A 19,548-nucleotide genomic window follows, 5' to 3' on the forward strand; every position below is an offset into this window, starting at 1 on the left:
TATATATATATATATATATATATATATATATATATATATATATATATATATATAAAGAATATACAGCAGAACAACATTTTCTTTGGTTCTCCAAATTAGTGTCTTTGGATTCTATCTTATGACAGCTTAGTTTTGGGGCTTAGCTTTAGGTGCTAATTTGTGTTTTGTAATTTTGTAATTCCTAATGATTATGCGACGTTAGCATTGTTTCTTTTATCCAATGGTTTAATTACCCAAGAATGAGCTGGAAATGAAGAATTTTGCAAGTCTGTGTCAGGTCATGCAAGGTGCTTCAAGAATACAAGAAAAATTAAGACGATGAGGAGGATGTAAGCTAGCAATGAGGGAAGTTACAAAGAGATTTCGATGTTTTCCATGTCTGCATTATGAACCACGCCGAGGACCAGCTAACCTCCATGATCATCCTAGTGGAACTTAGGTATTATATAAGGCGATTGAACTAATCTTTTTTTGAAGGGACAAAAAGTGGGGGGAAGCAAGGTGATGAAGGAGACCCATTACTCAATAAACTTCCTAGAAATTTCTTTATTGGAAATATATCCCGGAAAAAAATTACTTTTTCCGTAGCTTACGCTCTCCTGAGAAGTAGCAGCTAACCTTGCTATTATTAAAACTTGTTGTTCATAACATGCGAGTAAATTACTCCATGTGTTGCCGTTTCAAAGTTCAAAGTTCACACTTTCAGTCTATGTCTGTGCTATTTTCTGTTTGTCTACTAATGCCATTCAATTCGTTATAGAATATTCTGTCTTTTGTTCATAAACAGCTCGAATTCCTCTTTCATAAATCACTCCTACATGTGTATCACATTTACGTGTATAATCACAATCTTATACGTAAACCGTACGCCACCTCATTTACACGTAACGCTTATACGCTTAAATTTACATCGTATCTACCTAGACCCACAATATATCAAACTTAAATGTGTAAACCGTACGGACACGTATGGCAGGGGATACACAAGGCCACACGGCTGTCCTCTACTTACAAGAACAGTCATGTGACAACAGAAATCAGTGCACTGCAGCGTGTATGTGTGTGTGGACGGGTGTATATGCATGTCTGTGTATGTGTACATGTGTCTATGTTGTGCGTTTATGTTTATGTGTGTATGTGTGCTTGCGTATGTGCGTATGTGTGTCTGTATTTGTGTGTATGTTTGTAGGTCATTTATGTGCATGATAGCTGGCTGTTACCCGGCCATGTATTGCCAAATAAAATCAGTATAAAATTCGGAGTATGGAAGAATTGACGATGATAAGGGACAGGAAAGGAATATTTTTTTTATTTTAAATAACACAGTTCATTGGTCTGCAAAGAAGGATGATGATGATGACAATCGGAAGATGTTGATGCAGTGATGACTCTAGAGCTTATATAATGGGCATGTTTAGTATTTCAAATCAGCTGCATATAAGGTCTTTACATTCTCAGACAAAGGAATATGTTGTTTAACAGAAGTATGGGCATGTACCATTGAATATAATCAGATTAAAGTATACGCATCAATGTGCATAAACTGGGTTATCATATCAGCTGTTTAGAAAAAACCAAAGATTCCAAGTAACTTGGTTATCAAAACGGCAATCCTTTACCACAGTGGTACAGGAAATGTTTAAATGATTCATTACTTCATACTTGGAAATTTAATTTTAATTCCACAGTTAATTCAAGGCGACATTGTATTATTGAATTCATATTATTCTTGAAATATGCAAAATACCAGAGTGCTTTGTGCTTTGAATTTTCTAAAAGGGACTTTATTTGATTCAGCCTTTTGGTAATTCGTTCGTGAAAAAGTTTTTTACCGCTTTTATATTTTTCTAATACTAGTCTTTGCCCGACTTTTCCAAATGCTAAATGAATTCAATTTCCCTTTATTTCTGATGATTTTGTTATGCACATGAAAGCGTTTCAGTAGAACAAGCTTGACAACCATGGCGATATTTCATGATAGCACAGCTTGTGCAACGTCTTTTATCAAATCAAGAGTGTTCTTTCTTAAAAAAAATTGAAATATTTACGATCCGATTGGTAAAATGATCCGAAAATATAACATGCTTGGTAGAAATCTGTGATACGATGATAGTTGGAATTAATTCCTTGAGTAATTTAAATAAAAAAATTCGTCAAAAGTTGCTTGTTATTCGGACAACTTATAGAATGCCCGAATGACCATTATAATTACGAAGTGAGACAGCAAGCTCTCTTCAAAACAGGCAACCTTTTGAATTTCAAAAAGATTTATTTCAAACTCTTTATAAAGACTAATATCATCTTGCTGCACTTCCTCACCACATTTTGAACAATGGAAAATATGGAATAACGGCAATCTTCCCAGGATTTTTGATTGAAGTAATTTTCCGTTATGCTTTTCTTGCCAAATTTTAATCAATCGTCTAAATAAACATAACCATTGTTTGATCGAAATACCTGCTATTCACTTTTACAAAAAAGAGTGAACAGGTGGTAGTATTAAAACGACACTCTCGAAATCATCAAAACACAAACGCAAATAAAGAGTTTACTTGAAACCGGAAAAAGTTTTCACCGAAACCTTTAGCTAATGTTACGTTCCAAAAATTAAGTTCCAAAAATTAAGTTTTTAAGACCTCAAATTTTGTTTGGACAGTGTGATAAATTGTTTAGGTAAACTGGAATGTTCTTTGAGTTAAATAAATATTGCTAGAAAGTAATTGTGTATACATGATGGGATCATTTTAAATAATGTAAAAGAGTTTTAAGAATAGTTATTAGATCTTTTTTATAAAAGTCAATGTTAGACTTGACTGTCATCGCTGCAGGTGCAAATATGTGGAATTAATTTAATAATTTTTAAATATTTTCCTTTATAATATTACATTTAAACTGTTCCGTTTCTCAGAATTTAAAAATCATGAAATGAAATATTTCAATGTTGTGCAAGAAACATTGAGGTCTGATCATTTAATCCGATAAGTAAAAGTAGTAAAATGGTTGTAGAGAAATATGCATATATTAATCTGCTATATGATAAAGTCTCATTCAATTTCATAAAATGCACTGCCTTAATTTTAGATTTTTATGTTAACAATAGATTTTTGCATATTTCGCAAAATTCATGTTGCGAAAGGTTTTGATTAAGGATAAATGGAATTATAAGAACATTAAAAATAAATGTATCATTAGCAGTGTTTCTAAATTTGTGAGCGAGTGAGCGAGTAGAAAGATAAGTCGATAAGCTACATGTCTTGGATCAAAGTAATCTTTAGCTATTAGGTACTATAAGGCGGAACAATATTAGATTTATGAATGTGAATTTGAATAACTCATATATTAAGTACAACTGGATCTAGAAACAAACGTCAGAAGATAATTGGGCAGATCAAGTAGTCGGTGCACCCTTAGTGAGTAATCCAATACAAGTACCCGATCAGAACAACGTGTATGTTGCACGTTATGATACAGAAGGATTGGTATATTTTGGAAAAGCATGGAATGAAAGTGGCGTTGTACAGGTAAGCATCGTTTTTGCATCAATATTTTCAGCTTTTTTTTTTCCTGGACAAAAAAATTTTGGATCTTATTCAAAAAATTTCAAAGACCTTGTGAAGACTTCAACGAAATATACTTTTGCTGTCAAACTTTTCTTACTTATAAATTCAAAAGGACGTAAACCTGAAGGTTTTGGATTTTCATATTAATTCATTTTTAAATTTTTATACAGAATATATAAGTAAATATTTTAATGCAAAATGAATTGTTCCGAATTTTACTGGCAAGTTATCAGGAACAGAAATCGAAGTTCTACCTTCAATTCTCAATTACTTAATTTGTCCTGAGTAAATCCCAAATTTGTGATGATTTCAATTTTCGTAAGATAGTGTTTCCAAAAAATCAAATCCTGTTATTTGTCATTTACATTACGTGTTTCTTGTTATATTTTCAGTGTGAATTCGCTTGTGGAGAAATGAAGTTGAACATCGGTAATAAAATTCAGGTACCCAACTGAATGGATTTCTTATAGCCTGTTGCCGTACATATTAGGAAAACTTGCATTTCAACTTATTGAAATGAACTGAGCTATGTCCTAATCAGCTGAAATGCTACGACCTAATCAGTATTAATAATACAGATTAATTTGCTTCTGAATTCTTGTTTCACGTTCATATTTTCATCTAAAACATTTATCCTGTTCTTTTATTATTAGATATTTAGAAATCATAGGATTACAATGCGCGGATTAATGCCATTCTTAAATATACATTGGTCATTTAATGACAACATGGACGACGGCATATTATAACAAAAGATTTTCTGTCATAAAAATTTAGATATTAACATACGATGGGGATCATATCACCAAAGGTTTCTTCTACGAATGGATAAAATTTGCCAGATGGTTGCAACATTCGAATGACGAATTCCGCGTACCGTTACGTTGTGGTACTTCTAACGGAGTGATTTTCTGGCCAAAAAAAGCTTTAGGAACGCTCAACATCGAGAAAAAAACTGCAACATTTGTATATGCTCAGGTGTGTTTTTTTTCAGTAAGTTCAAATAATCATCAGATTTCTTGTTCTATTTTTCCTGGCAATGAAAAGAGTTTTCCATTTGAATTGAAATTACTTCATTTTGAATTCAAAAAAAAAAAATCAACGAATGGGTCTACTATTGTGTCGGTGATACATTTCCTAAAACAAAGTATGGTTTTAGCAAATTATTTCACTAACAGAATCCGAACTCTATGATTGCCTTATTCTTGTCCGCAATCTCCGCGATAGGCCACCTCACTGCTGCTGCGAACAATGCGTGAAATTAGATGCACTTGAAAAGGTAGGAAATTTGCGCGGCTGTTTTAAAATTTTGAAAATTTTGTAAAGTTCCTAAAAAAAGTTTCTCAGGTTTGTCGAATTCCAAACCAGTCTTACATTTAATTCCTTATTGCGCTGCAGGAAGCACACTCATCAAATAATCTATTAATGGTCAACGAATGGGTCGACTATTGTGTTGGTGATACATTTCCTAAAACAAAGTATTTAAATTTTACTTCTCTCTCAAATCTTATCAAGTTCCAGGTAATTCTTCCTTCTCAATTTTTACTTCCACAGTTAATTTCACAAGTAAATTTAAGGCGTTTAATCAAAGCATTGGATCGTCCACTGAATACATTGAATGGCCCACAGGAACAGTATGTTGCCTTGTGGTATCATTTTGGACAAGCAGTAATGGGACGAGCATGGAATGACGCAAATGGCAAAATTGCTGCTGCGTTTGTAAGGTTAGGAATGAGGTGATAATGATTGATACACATTCATTTACACTTTTCATGATATCTTATCACTGCATTGATTTTCCAGAATTATCTTTTGAAATCACTCGAAATCATTTTTCATTCGTTCATTTATTTCTTCTAAAACTTTCATTTGATTACATTTATCTTAACCTTCATTTATCTTTCATTATCTTCACATTGAAAAATCTCATCATCCCTTCTTCCCTCTTATCACTCATTCATTATTCCTATTATTTTTTTTTACTATATAATTAATTAATCAATTGTTCAACAAAATTTTCTCGCCATATTGTTATCGTACTTACTACCTGGTTATCTCATCACACTTTTCGGTGTGTAACGGCATATGATCGTTTTGGTGTTTTTTTGATTTCTGCTTTTTTCTTTCGTGTTAGTTTATTTTTTAACAATTTTTTCTGCTTTTTCACTTGTAAGAATCATTTCTTGCTTGTAAAGCAATAAAATTTTAGCAGGAAAATGCCATTCGTAAGCAACGCTATTGGTTCGTTACAACTTCTAATGCAGATACCGCCATCTGCAGCTGGTTTCGACTACATCTGGCAACCATATAATGAAGCGGCAAAGATCGGCACTAAAGAGTGGAATCCAGTACATATCGGATTCGCTGCTCCGTGTGTGTTAGTGGTTGATCAAGAAGGGCACGAATATTTAGGTAGGTCGATATTTTTTTGGCGGTATTACATTATGGAGAAAAAGGGAATGATTAAAAAAAGAGTGAGAAGGAAAAACTGAATTATTTAGATTTGGAAGGGAGAACATCGTTGTATCAAATACTATGCTAAAGTTTAGTTAGAAAATTTAATTGAAACAATAAAATTTTATACTCTACATACCAAAGTTTTATACAAACCACATTTAAAAGTGAAAATCTTTTTTTTATTTATTTTAGGATCAGCTGATTTAAAAGAAGAATTTGCGACAACCGTATTAGAAAACAAAGTATTTCGATTAGAAGGAAGCGCAATTTATAATTTTAAAGTATTGCTTTCTCATTAATCAGCTTTTAATTTTGCAATTTTTTGACTTCACGAAATGTGCTGTGCTTGAGAAGTTTCCATCAGAACACAAAAATTGTAACAGCAATTATAAATCTTGACAATATTGAACTTTTGATCTATTAAGTGTCCTTACCATTATAAATTCTTGGCAAGGCTACCCAAGAAATTTGGCACTAAGAAGACCGACAATTTAATTTAAAGCTTCTCAAACAATTGAAATAACTATCCTTTTGAAGCCTGATAAGTATAACATACAATAAACTAGCTTAAATATGACTGAAACATATATTTTTTACACTTCAGTGCCCTTACCTGATTTATATTCTTTGGATTGTAAAAGAAGTTTCGATAAAGTATGTTGGATGACCGTTTGGAAGCATTTTTATAGGTTTTATGTCGCAAAGATAGAGATGATACGCAAGCAATCTGAAGATGATCAGGTTTTTATGTCAAACCGAATAATCAACAGTGAAAATTTTGCTATGCGATCCAATAAATGATAAATTTTACAAGATATGCATTGCTATGAGAAACAATGTTACGATTTTTCCTGCATTAGCAAACTATGAAAATACGATGATTGAAATTATGCAATATTCTAAAAATGAAAAACGAAATTCAAAAAGTGTTGAAGTTCATAATGCAGGAACTTGAACATATGGGCCACTTTGCATTATATTTCTAATTCATATTCTATATGAGACTGATAATTAAGGAGTTACATTAAATATATAAATTGTCAATGTTAACGGATAGTAAGAATCGACGTAAAGTTTAAAACTTTGCTATCATCAGTAGATTTGCCCGTTTCTTTATGTTAATAACACATTCACTCTTAGTCATAGGGTGCATAACAAACAACTATCATAACAGTTTTGGAAATGGCTAATAGTTTCTATCGTTTGATCACTTTACCGCATTCGTCCCATAAATTCAAAATGATTAAGGAACCTGTACTTGTGCGACGAATCTCGACTAGTCGAGAGCAAAATGCTGAGGAGTTGGAGAAGCGAAGGAGTTCAATAATCTGGTCAGTGGTAAAACCGAAAAAGACAGCAGCTAATTAGTTTATTCGGATAAGCTCATATATTCAGTTATTTGTTGGAATTAAAACAGGAGTAGAAATTTCCTTGATGAATATCAAAAAGTTAGTGAAATATTCTGTGATACCAATATATCATTAATTTCAATGTTTCGGAATGCACATTGATCTCTTTGTTTTTAAAAATTATTTCCTAAATTATCGTCTTCGGGGTATAGCAGATAAAGTGATGATATTAGATCTTAGAAAGTTCTATTAAAACTTTAGGTTAAGAAGAAATGCTTTCATTTGAAAAACAATTCTTCAGCAGTCAAGGGAAGATGTAAAAATTGTAGTCATGCCGCGTAATTACATTTGTATTTATAGTTGTAATCACCTATCAACAGGTATAAGAGAGCATTATTATGGACATCTTATTTATTAATAATTAATGATTTTCTAATTCTATTCTCAAATATTAGGAATATTATACAACTTGAATTGTGTCACTTTTAGCGACGAAAATGATTTGTGTTGCTGATGTAGTGTTGATATTCTATAAGCTTCATTTCAGTTTTCATGACATTTGCGCTAATGTCATACATTTTTACACAAAATTTGCTTTGAAAAAATTTTCCTTAAGAAGTAGGTCAATCTACATCGATCAAAGAGAAGATTCTTGTCACTTTACTAATTGAATTCGTAGAACATTAAGCATTCAATTTTCAAATTATGTAAAAATCTCGTCAACAAGCTTGGATTTGAACATGTGAAATGTAGAAGCAATATATGGCTTGGTTCATTTTTTTTCGATACAATCACATATATTTCTTGAAAAATGTAGTTGACAATTCAGGATTACAAGAAATGACGTACATATTCTGATTCAGAACATTATAAGCTTTCTCCTGGAATTACCTAAAGTTTTGCAAGTAGTTTGTTACTCAGAAAAAATGGGAAATGCGGAATCGTCGACAGCAGAAGGCGAAGGAACTCGTAAGCAAGGAAAACCAGTGCCGAAACTTTATCGTTTTGTTGATATGTACGGAGGTGGTGAACTGATACCATGGATGAAATATGCCAAGGATACCGGTGATTCATCGATTATTGACGAATTCATTGAGACGAAGGTTTATAGCAGGATTTTTTCAGTAAATTGTTTGACATTCTTGTAATTTATCATATTTGATTTAAGATCGTTCTATCATCTATCATTCTGGTTAGAAATTAGGAGCCAATGTTTCCACCTTGTGATGATCAGACAAAATTGGGAAAAATCGTAACTGAATCAAATTAATAGTAGTAAAATTACAGATACTCATAAAACTATTCCTGTTTAATTCTCGAGGCATTTTAACTTTAAACTTTGCTATTGCATTGCGCCTTACCTTACTTCTAGCGGGAATTTTCAGTTGAAAGAGTTCATGTACAACTCCGGAAGAGGTAAAATGGTAGCTGTAGCTGAATTGGTGAAAATTCGGAATAAAGAACGGAATGCGATGCTTAGCGCTTTGAAGCGCAAAAAGGGCAAAGGGAAAAGTGGGCCTAATATTCTCGATGAATTTCGACAAGAAGGCGAAAATCAGGGCGATTTGAAAAAGGGTAATATCAATTTAGTTTGTAAAAAATCTCCGAAAATATCAATTATTGATTCCTAATTTTCTTTTGACTAGGGACATTCTAGCTTTTTTATTTTAGATCATAAGATTCAAAAATAATAAAGTCTAATAATTTCAGGAAGTAAAAAGCGAAATAAAATGAAAATCTAGTCTGAAAATAAACTTTGACCGAGACTTTTTACATATTAGTTTATCAAACATTAACAAGAACAACCTCGCCTTTTCTTGCTTACAGTACTGTCGCCCTCGCAGACTATATTTTAGCTCTCGCGCACCACTTGTGTCTGCACAGACCACTGGTTGGCAACCACTTTAAATGAAAACTTAGATTGAAATGAAAATTTGGTAAAGTAAAAACTAAAAAACAAAATTCAATCGTATTGATTATTATATTCGCCTTCTTAACCACTTTAGATTACAGAGATTTTTTCGATAATTTAACGCAATTACATTGCATTTTCAGCTCTGAAATTGCTCGAAGGAGATGATAAACGTGGAAAATCTGAATGGAAGTATCGAGAGGTGACGTGGAAACTGGAGGAGCGTGGTTTAATGGGCGAGAATCTCGTTGGTGTTTGTCTTCTGCAGGGAACGGCTATCCATAATCAGCTTGCTATCAAATTAATCAAAGCTTATCCAAAACTTGTCAATGATATATTCATTAGCGAAGATTACTATGGTAATTTTACGGAATTATTACAATATTAAATGAAAAAGGAGGTGATGAGAACACAATATTAATCATCTTGAATATTAATGAAGACTGTAGTCAGTTGGTTTTAATTCTGTTTCTAATTATTTAATTTGTTTCGACTGTCCTTCAGATCTTGGTCTAACTTCAGATCTTGCCCTAGTTTACTTATTAAGCTAGTGTATGAATGAATTTCATAAATATTGATTGATAAAAATGATTCAGTGAATAGATTTCTGAAGTTTAGTTTGGGCATAGTTTCTAGTTTTCAGATTGTGACTTGTTTTTCAGTATATGATGCAATGATTAGGTTTTGAATTTGTCAAGCCAAATTTTTGCGACAGGTCTCTCACCTTTACATCAAGCAATAATTAATGAAGATCCTGCTATGGTATTATTTCTGCTTCGACATGGTGCTAATATCAATCAGCGTTGTTACGGCGCATTTTTTTGTCCTGATGACCAGAAAAGCAGTCGTACAGATTCGTTGGAACATGAATATGTTGAACTCAGTTTAAAAACTACTTATAACGGGTAGGAAATAATCTTTAATAATATATCTTCCCACGTTGATATGGCGTTTGCAAATTTCTCCAAATAGCCAAAATTCTCTGCGAATTAAGCGTTATGGTTTTTCAGAAATTGCAATACTTCACGACTTATGTGAATCTTAAAAACGTCAACAAAGTAGCCATTTCGTTTAATACATACATTGGTGGAAATTCACGGTTATTTGATTAATTGGATCTAAGCAGTTTTTATTTGAAGTTTGGTGGAAAATAACTTTTTATTCACAAAATATCCAATCACACTGATTTTCATATCCTCATATCCACGTGGAATTCCAACAGATTCCACGTAAAACTTCAACAGATTTGTCAAATGACAATGAACGTATATCCTTGTAGTAGAATGTATTTTGGCGAATATCCGTTATCATTTGCCGCATGCATCAATCAGACCGATTGTTACCGCATTTTAATCGCAAAACATGCCGATCCAAATCGGAAAGATACAAACGGCAACACAGTACTTCATCTAGCTGTAATCCATGAACAACCAGTAAGTACTAATTATATGTCTAATTTACTTATTTACTTGATTATGTATTTCAAGCTCTAAAGCAACCTTTGACCTTAAAAACGTGAATAGCTATTTTATTTGGGCACTCTGCCTCCAATTTCTTATCCTTTACTCGCTGGAATTTTATTATTTCTTTCAAAAGCCTTAAGTAAAGATAAGAATATTTTATCAAAATTATCAATTAGTTGATGTCACTGAAAGAGTGAGGAATTTCAGGAGATGTTAAAACTCTGTTACGATACGGGTGCCAAATTACAAATAATGAACAACCGAAATTTGACACCATTAACATTGGCAGCTCATTTGGCAAAAAAAGAGGTTAGTCATTGGATTATTTTAAAAGGAATCATAAAAGTCAACAAAAATATTACACTTCTGAAATATGAAATATAAACAAACATATATCTTCATATGTTTTGCGAGTTCACATATTCTGTTAAATTACGATCCAGAAATTATCAGTAGTTAAATTCGATATGCAGCATTTTATTTATACACTTGGCTAACTTTAGGAAGCTTAGTATAATCGATTTATTTTGGCAAAAGAAGCAAGCAGTGATTTTAAAAGAAATCTGCAAGTAATAGCATTGCAGATGTTTGAACAAATTTTAAAACTGGAAGCAGACGTAATCTGGATGTACGGTAACGCAAGCAGTCACGCTTACCCACTTGCGAAACTGGATACTATTAATCAGGAAACGGGCGAACTTAATGAAGATAGCGCTCTTTCATTGATCGTTTATGGGGTACCTTCCTTTGTTTTATTATAATTAGCAATAGTATGCAAGTTCTGCTTCTTTCTCATCATTATATACTTCAAAATGAAGGAGGAACTTCTCCGGTTAAGAATTAAACAGAGTTTGCTTAGTTTTATTCAGGAAACGACGAAACATCTACAACTTCTCGATGGTTTATTGGGTGATCTACTGCAAGTAAAATGGCAATCATTCGGGCGAACACGGTTAAGCGAAAATTCATTTAACTTTTACAATATTATTTACTCTTATTTACCAAAGTATAAGTAATGTTGCTAAAATATAGTATTTGTATGAGAGAAAAAAGAGAAGAAACTTTCAATGTTGTAAAAAGTAAACTGCTTATTTGATCGTTTAATTATCGTTTGATTCATTGCAATATAAGCTGAAGAATTTTATCACTTCAAATTATATTTGTTATCAAACAACGGTCAGCCTTTCAGGTAGGATGAAAATTTCTAGAAATTGAAGAATTTCTCATTCTTGAAATTTACCTCAGACTAAGTTTATATGTTTTCAGGCTTGCTTTATCATTTGGCTGCTATCTACTCTTTTACATTTGCACCTTTACTGCATTTATGTGCCGACCATTTTCATTAACTGTTGGGGTATTCTTATTATTACTATTACTTCCTCAGTTTGCTGCAAGAAATGTGCGCAAAAAAATTAAATATTTTCATTGCCAATCGCTGGATGGTTTAAGCAAAATTGAAATCCATAAAGAAAAGATGAAAAAGCAACATTTGAATGAATTCAAGTTTTTTTTTAGAATACTCCAACTGACTGAGCAATTTTTTAAAACTTATTTAAGGTTATTTAAACTTAAACTGACCAAGCATACGGAGGTTTGGTGATGAAATTTCACAGAATGTGTTTCTTAATTTATTTCAAAACCGCTAAAAATCACGATGAAATGCCAAAATTGGAATTTATTAACATATATTGAATAAGCGAAAAATTACAGAGTATTACTGTGAAGTATTATAATACTACGGTTATGATCAATGACGATAATTCATCATTCAACAGAACTGATTACGGCAAAACAATGACAACATTACTGGTGGGAACAAATTTAGTGAAGGATAATGAAAAGAGCCTCCAAAAATTAGGTTTCTTTTCATTTTCTGTATATCTCGGATAGTATTCAGTTTTAAAAGAACGGACTATCGAATCGGATGAATTGTATTCAAATTACAGTTTGATTCTATCTTTTTCTATTTGGTATTATTCTACTGAAATGCTGTCAAAAATATCAAAGTTTGGTTTCAAATTTTGTTAAATTTAGCAAATTGCACTGGGTAGAAAATACTAACCAGCTATTAGTTTTTGCACATTTGTCTTATTCCTTTACTTCATCTATCTTAATTCTGTGGATTTGTTTAATCATTTAAAATATTTTAATAAAAGAATTATCAAATGATGATTATTCGTGTCGTCATTGGTGGTACTTTGGACAAGGATGGCAACAAAATGTATGTCAAGATTTTTCTAGTAAAATTGAAGTGTTAATTATAGTAACCATATTGTGGAATCAATAATGTCAACGATAATGAAGTACAAAAGATCGATTTTACAATCCGTTATTTTCAAAAATAAATTGATTACTTTTATAATTATCAGATGAAACTTTTATATTTTTCATTTCTTTACAGCTTCGTCTAGCAGCCGAGCTTGCGGTACTTTTAATGACCGTATTTCAAGTTGTTGACGATGCAATGGATATTCGTAGCAGCGGCAGAAAGCGGTGGTGGCGAATACTGGTCAGTTCTGCCATTTCTTTATAGCGAAGTTATCAGTAATAAGGACTAACTGTACTTCGATTTATTAGAAGCATTTTGACTGCAGAATATTTTCCTTCTGTCAAATTTCACAACAAAAGTGAAATATTGAATTAATGTTGAAATTATACTCTATTATGGAAGTGATTGAGCAAATAATATGAAAATTCCTTAGCATTATTTTAGAATCTTTTTAGAAATCATTCCCAGCGAAGATTGCATACAAGACATCATTCGTGCTAATCTTGCTGATAATACCGTTTCGTTTGATGTGTTCAGTGACCCCAGCAATGCTTTTTTTGATAATGCACTTTCGTTGCTTGTCGTACTTTTAATTAGCGTACACTTTTTATTTTATTCAAGGTAATTCCTTCTTTTCTTTTTTTGTTAATAAATTTTAGCTAATATGTCAAGAAGAACGTTATAATTTGTATCATTTAGGGAGAAATACCATAAAATTAAAATATTTGTCCAAAATTTTAAAATAAAACATATTTTAATTTTAATTATAGATAAAATAGTGGAATAAGCTTAGAGTTGATTGTAAAAAGGAGGAAAAAAGGAAGAAGAGAAGAAAAAGAAAGGTAGAAATGGAAAGCGGTACAGACTGAATTCGAAACATTAAATTTCGGCTTCATTTCGCGACGATATGAATAATAAATATCTAATATAAACTATAGTGAATGAGAAATACAAAATGAATAACTTGAAATTGTTAACATTTTTAAAAAGAGCGGCAAATTTTTAATGACGTGTTTGTTTGAGAGTTCGACTCATATCATAGGAGGATGATGACGTACCTATCGAGATTTTCAATAATAAATAGTTTTTTTTTCTTTAAATTTGATAACGTTCAAATTTTAGAGCTGTAAAATTTATCGGACCATTCGTTTTGATGATATACACCATTTTGTCGCGAGATTTGAGTCGATTTTTTCTCATCTATGCCATTTTTTTAATCGGCTTTTCTCAGGGTAAAAACAGTAATATCGTTTTTCTTACTGATGTTTTAGCTTTTTTTTTTGGAAATTTGTCTAAAATATATGACAAATGATCATTTTTGGTATTTTTTTTTTCAGTTGCTTAATTACTTGCAGCATTTTACATTATCTTTATGTCATGTAATCGTCAGAGAGCTAATTATCAAAATGGCACTTTGTCGAGGGATACCGACGGTATTATGAATCATCCAATGGAGGCAATAATGAGAATATTTATTATGACCATCGGTGAATTTATGGTTTTTTATCGCAAAATGGTCATTTTATGTGACCGAACAATGATGGTCTACATTGGCAAGGTTGGTAGTTTTTGTATAAAATTGAAAAACGAAAAGAATTGCCCGAAGACGGTTGGATAAGGTAAGGATGAGCAAGGTGCATTCAATCAAGACAGGAAGCCAATAAGACTCCGAAACGAGCCTGAAAGACCCATATACAAATTACAAGATATAGGTAGCTTGTTGTTTACCTGTAAGTAACACTTCACCTCAAGTATTCACAATTTGGCTAAAATACTATAAATAATTCACCATCTATTATCATCAATTTATCATTTATCATCGCTATTGCTGTTAAAATTCGAAGTTATTGTTGTTTTCTTTTCGCTAACTTGTTATTATCCTTAAGTTTTAGCTCTGTTTTACAGCATAGGGTTTCTATGGGAAATAAGCAGTAAGTACAAAGCGAAAAAAAATAGAATGAAATAATTTCCAATTTGGCAACCGAAAAAAGGTTAAATTACTGTGTCGGGAAAGTAAAGTTATTTTAAGGCAATGTTTGTTATCTATGAATTATTTGTCAGCGTTATGCAGCTTAATTTACTGATCGCAATGATGGGGAGAACGTATGATTTAATATCCGGAACACAAACTGAGTGGAAACGACAGGTTTGCTCATTAGATGATTTGATCTTTTTGACATTTGTGCTGAAGAATGATTATCCATCTTGAATTGCCACATTTGAATTTTAATTATTACTAACTTTCATACTTTTAAATAAAAAGTGGGCGCAAGTCATTCTCATGCTGGAGTTTTCACTGAATCCAAAAGCTCGCCTTAATGCATTGCTCAAATATTCACGACCAATTGGTACCAACAAAGGAGAACGAGCATTTGTTGTTGTACGCAAAACCATGGTTCGCATTCAAGCGCTTTAATTTTACAATTTACGATGAAAAGCTGACTAAAACCATCAACCCGATTTCGGATTTCCGTAAATTAGTATGATTAATTAACACTGCCAATAGTAACAGATTTTTAGCAAGCTGATATCTCATTGTTGCATATACTGACATCCTAACAATCTACGGAATAGAATTTATGACATAAATTTGGATCTCTTATGCTTTTATATTTATTATAAATGGCATATAATGAAATGGATGCTCAAATTTTTCAGTGCAATTCATTGTCAGAAACAGAGAAACACCTTCGTGGAATGCAAGAACAAAGCATGCGCGAAAAGAAGCGAGCTTTATTAAAAAGACGACTGAAGGTTTTTGAATAAATTGAATTTAAAATGAGCTGAATTGAAAATATACTGAAACGAGTTGAAAGAAAAGCAGTGAATCGAATTGAAATGGATAATATAGAATTGAACTTTAATTTTTTTGGAATTATCATAACACTGAAAGCTCACGCCTTTCTCGACGGGAAAATAAAATTCCGATCTCACAATCATTCCCAATTTGAGCAGAAATGACAGTTTTCTGACTGTCCTGATCAATTGTTTTTAGCTCTCCTCAAATTAATATTTTACACATACAATTTCAATGCTAATTTCTTACAGGATCGTGAATGAACCACGCTGCATAACGCTTCCGTGCACCAAGGAATCAAATGAACCAATTGTCAGAATTTCGACTGATTGATTCATCATGATACTAATTACTCATCTTTGATTTTGATAGTGCTGCTAATGAAAAAAGAAAACACTAGAGTTCTATTTCAATGTTATTATGCCTTACAAACAGAATATGCAGGATGCTGCCATTACCTGACGAGGATTCGATGTTGCAAAAATTGAACAGGGTCAAGACAAATGCAAAAAAGGCGGACAACAGCATGTTACATAACATTAAAAAGGACATAATACTACATAATAATATAACATTGGATGGTTTATCCAGCCAAAATTTCAACACTTATTCAAGATATAACTGGAAGAACACAAATGCTTCGTTGTTAAAGCCAGAAGTTCCATTTATTAAACAGTTTTCTTCACTGCAGCATCTGAATATTTTGTAGCCTTCCCTCTAGTATATTGCTGCACACTGAAGTTAATGTTGGATGTCGAGACGTTTTGAACATGCAGAGTTTTCAACATTAAAAAGGATTATTCAAAAGTTTTCGAATTTATTCGGAACATATTAGGAAGTATGCGTTGTTAACATATAATTGATTTGTCTGGATAAAAAAAAAAAGAGAAAGCGGTACGCAATATCCATAAGATACTTACATATGAAGAGAAAAAACTTCTTTCTAATAGAGTACTGTAATTTTTTTGGCAGTACAGCAAATATACAGAAAGCTAAACACTGTAACTACAATTTCATAAATTTGTAAAAGGTCTGTATTGGTAAGTTATGAAAATTATATATATATATATGTGTCTAGAAATGTCCACCATGCAAAACCTAAAAAGTGACAGTCTTTCTGTTGTCAATAAATGTCAAACTAAGGCAAAATCACACACACAGAGATCTATTTTCTTCCATGTAAGGATCCTGTTTGTAGCGCTGATATGCGCGGACACATTCAGCCATCGTTTTCGAAGCACGAGATATCGAATTTGTCATCCAAAAATCACCCAATTCAAGCAGTTCCGGCTTCAATAAAAGGTCTGTATTGCCACACTGAAATTTTTATATTTAATCTGGAAATAATGTGCACCTACCGGTCATGTCTTAATCTTCAAGTCCATTAATTACGATTCATTTGAATTAAATTTTAATTTAATTCAGATGCAGAACTATTCAGATTCCCATCCAGAACTACCTACTAATACTGTCAGCTTATTAACCGGTAGCATTTCCTCGAACTATAATTGACGAATTGAAACAAATTAGGACATGAATACTACATCTGTATGAAGATTACTGAAAGTATTTTGGCTTTAGCTTCACTTTCAGCTTCAGTTTACATTTTTTATTATATGACAGCAATATATTGCTTGAAAAGGATTGTTATCAGCAGAAAAAAAAAGTCATGTGCACATGAATGGGTGTTTGCTTGATACAACAAGCTTCTCTAAAAAGTTATGTTTTAATTCCGCTGCTAAACTATTCAGTAGTTGAGTCAAACTTTTTTACGAATTGAAATGATGGAAAAGACACAAAAATCAGAAAAAAAATCGAAAAAAAAATCGCCTCGGCTAACATTGCCGCTTGTTCCTGGAATGAACATTCTTCCACAGTGCCACAGCGTACCAAGTGAGGAGCAATCTGGAACATTTCAAAACATTTACAAGAGAAACTAAGATATGCAGTGTAAAAAATCTGCGACAAAAATTCTGAAATATTATCAAACTAAGAGACTAACCTCAGCCATCCGACTTCTTATTTGGTCAAGATCGTCGTAGGGTAGAGCTTTCCCAGCTACTTCACTAACAGCTCGTATTATTTTCCAGTCTATTCTCGCATCACCTGGAGCAGTTATTGCAGCATAAGCCTATAAATTGGGAAGTGACAAAAAACAAAGCAAAGATTGATAATTCCGCCATTTTGTGATTGCTTCTCATCGTTCCTAATTACTGTTTATGAAGGGACAGGGAAAAAATTAAATAATGAGTCAACTTAGTACGTCGTGCCGATATGAACGTTATGCGAGTATTTCGAATAAAAACTCAAAACACTAATCTCAGTTCTGATTTTCTTACACAGAGCAGTTATATTACCCAGAAAAAAAAGAAATTTTCAAGAAAGGAAATAAGAAATTTAGGAATCACTATATCCACAATCAATTATAAATCAGCAATAAATGTTCATATAACAGCTTGAAATGTGAAGTTGATCGATCAATTCGTATTGCGGTGTGATCATTTTAGATTGTTTCATGGGATGCAATGCGATTTCTTTTGTTTCGAGTGTTCATACGGAAAACTACATCTGATATTGTCAGTGTATAACACCTTCAGTTACTATTACTACATAGTTTTCTTTATTGGAGTACGCTGTTTCGTGGTTTTCTTCCTAGCATATTACCAGCTACTGAAATTAACAACGCCTCCATGATAAAGATATAAAAAAAAAAGCCTATGGAGTAATCAGATCATGAAAAAAATTCAAATGCATTTTTGAAATTGTTCTAATAAATGCAACTTCTAAATCCATTCAGAAATTCCGTACAGAAATTTCGATTCAATCCATGTTTTAATCATTTAATTGATGCACTGAGTATCCCATAAGAACCATTTCGCCCCCCTCTGCAAAATTACTCCAGAAAAGGTTGAAATCACCAACTCTTTGTGCTCGGCCTTCGGTATTAACATACGTGGCATCCTTTTCCGTATAAGCGGCACCTGGTAAGATCAAATTTGCCAACTCAACTCCTACATCACCATGGTGACCTTAAATATACAGAAAAGCCTATACAAGAACCAGATTATGAGAAAATTCAAATGTATATGCTTAGAAGTCATTTTCATTATTTCTTAGAAACTTCAACTATTTTAAAATGCTTCTAGCTTTCGCATTAAGAATACCACACGGTATTGACTTTAATATTCACTAACCTTGGTAAATAACGAAAGTATCAGAAGTTAAATCACTCTGTTTGATACGACCACCATCAGCGCCAAGCATATATAAAAATTTAATATCTTTAGCCGAATTCAAGATCCATTCGACTCCAGCCTAAACACCCAAAACACTTAAATTCAGGAAAATATAAAAGGAAATTCCTCTCAGTTAACTGTTATTCCAGGTATATATACTTTTTATATAGTCATATGACCAAAGTGTTCAAAATTGAAGAACTCTTATATTTGCAGTCAGCTTGCAACTATATCTCAGCGATGAACGTAGTGAAGCTTATACGATTCTAGCAGTCCTCAGATTATTACAAATTACAGTCTACCTTAAGTCTAGTTTTATTTACACTACACCACGTCAACACTGTATAAATTCGAGGAACTCACTTTGTAACCGACATCCAAAGCGCCAACTTGTGATGCATATCGTTGCAAAACATTCACTACTTTTACAGCTAAAATTAAAAAAATATAAAGTATTTAGTTTTTGATCTTCACTTTTTTGTGATGGTTCACTGAGTCTGCAAAA

General features: G+C 32.3%; 4 protein-coding genes across 5 annotated transcripts in view; 3 read left to right on the forward strand and 1 right to left on the reverse strand.

Annotated features, from left to right (window-relative positions):
- Positions 1 to 3,249: 3,249 nt before the first annotated feature.
- On the forward strand, positions 3,250 to 6,748 carry LOAG_05729 (P40 protein; the record flags this gene model as incomplete). The annotated part of the gene is made up of 10 exons (XM_020446953.1): positions 3,250 to 3,264; positions 3,360 to 3,521; positions 3,953 to 4,003; positions 4,338 to 4,538; positions 4,720 to 4,839; positions 4,959 to 5,038; positions 5,138 to 5,284; positions 5,770 to 5,972; positions 6,210 to 6,259; positions 6,707 to 6,748. The coding sequence occupies 10 exons, from the start codon at positions 3,250 to 3,252 to the stop codon at positions 6,746 to 6,748; spliced, it is 1,071 nt and encodes a 356-aa protein (XP_020302765.1).
- Positions 6,749 to 7,199: 451 nt separating this feature from the next.
- Positions 7,200 to 7,385, forward strand: LOAG_05730 (hypothetical protein; the record flags this gene model as incomplete). The annotated part of the gene is made up of 1 exon (XM_003141267.2): positions 7,200 to 7,385. The coding sequence occupies one exon, from the start codon at positions 7,200 to 7,202 to the stop codon at positions 7,383 to 7,385; it is 186 nt and encodes a 61-aa protein (XP_003141315.2).
- A 907-nt stretch (positions 7,386 to 8,292) lies between these two features.
- Positions 8,293 to 16,381, forward strand: LOAG_05731 (hypothetical protein; the record flags this gene model as incomplete). The annotated part of the gene is made up of 19 exons (XM_020446954.1): positions 8,293 to 8,490; positions 8,752 to 8,941; positions 9,422 to 9,637; positions 9,994 to 10,183; positions 10,558 to 10,711; positions 10,949 to 11,050; positions 11,326 to 11,478; positions 11,611 to 11,693; positions 12,008 to 12,095; positions 12,452 to 12,599; positions 12,898 to 12,962; positions 13,143 to 13,254; positions 13,466 to 13,631; positions 14,133 to 14,242; positions 14,366 to 14,568; positions 15,040 to 15,156; positions 15,274 to 15,405; positions 15,669 to 15,764; positions 16,059 to 16,381. The coding sequence occupies 19 exons, from the start codon at positions 8,293 to 8,295 to the stop codon at positions 16,068 to 16,070; spliced, it is 2,535 nt and encodes an 844-aa protein (XP_020302766.1). The 3' UTR covers positions 16,071 to 16,381.
- A 238-nt stretch (positions 16,382 to 16,619) lies between these two features.
- LOAG_16578 overlaps positions 16,620 to 19,548 on the reverse strand; it is a gene marked incomplete at its 5' end in the record, with an annotated part of 7,927 nt that continues 4,998 nt past the window's right edge. For both annotated transcript variants that reach the window (XM_020449230.1, XM_020449231.1), the window contains 6 exons: positions 16,620 to 17,124; positions 17,638 to 17,712; positions 17,810 to 17,938; positions 18,730 to 18,836; positions 19,002 to 19,122; positions 19,407 to 19,474. In XM_020449230.1, coding sequence (XP_020307299.1) covers positions 16,957 to 17,124; positions 17,638 to 17,712; positions 17,810 to 17,938; positions 18,730 to 18,836; positions 19,002 to 19,122; positions 19,407 to 19,474 — 668 coding nt within the window. In that variant the 3' untranslated portion in view covers positions 16,620 to 16,956. The remainder of the gene's footprint in view (positions 17,125 to 17,637; positions 17,713 to 17,809; positions 17,939 to 18,729; positions 18,837 to 19,001; positions 19,123 to 19,406; positions 19,475 to 19,548) is intronic.

This window comes from Loa loa, assembly GCF_000183805.2.
Source record: "Loa loa unplaced genomic scaffold supercont3.8, whole genome shotgun sequence".
Lineage (NCBI taxonomy): Eukaryota > Metazoa > Nematoda > Chromadorea > Rhabditida > Onchocercidae > Loa > Loa loa.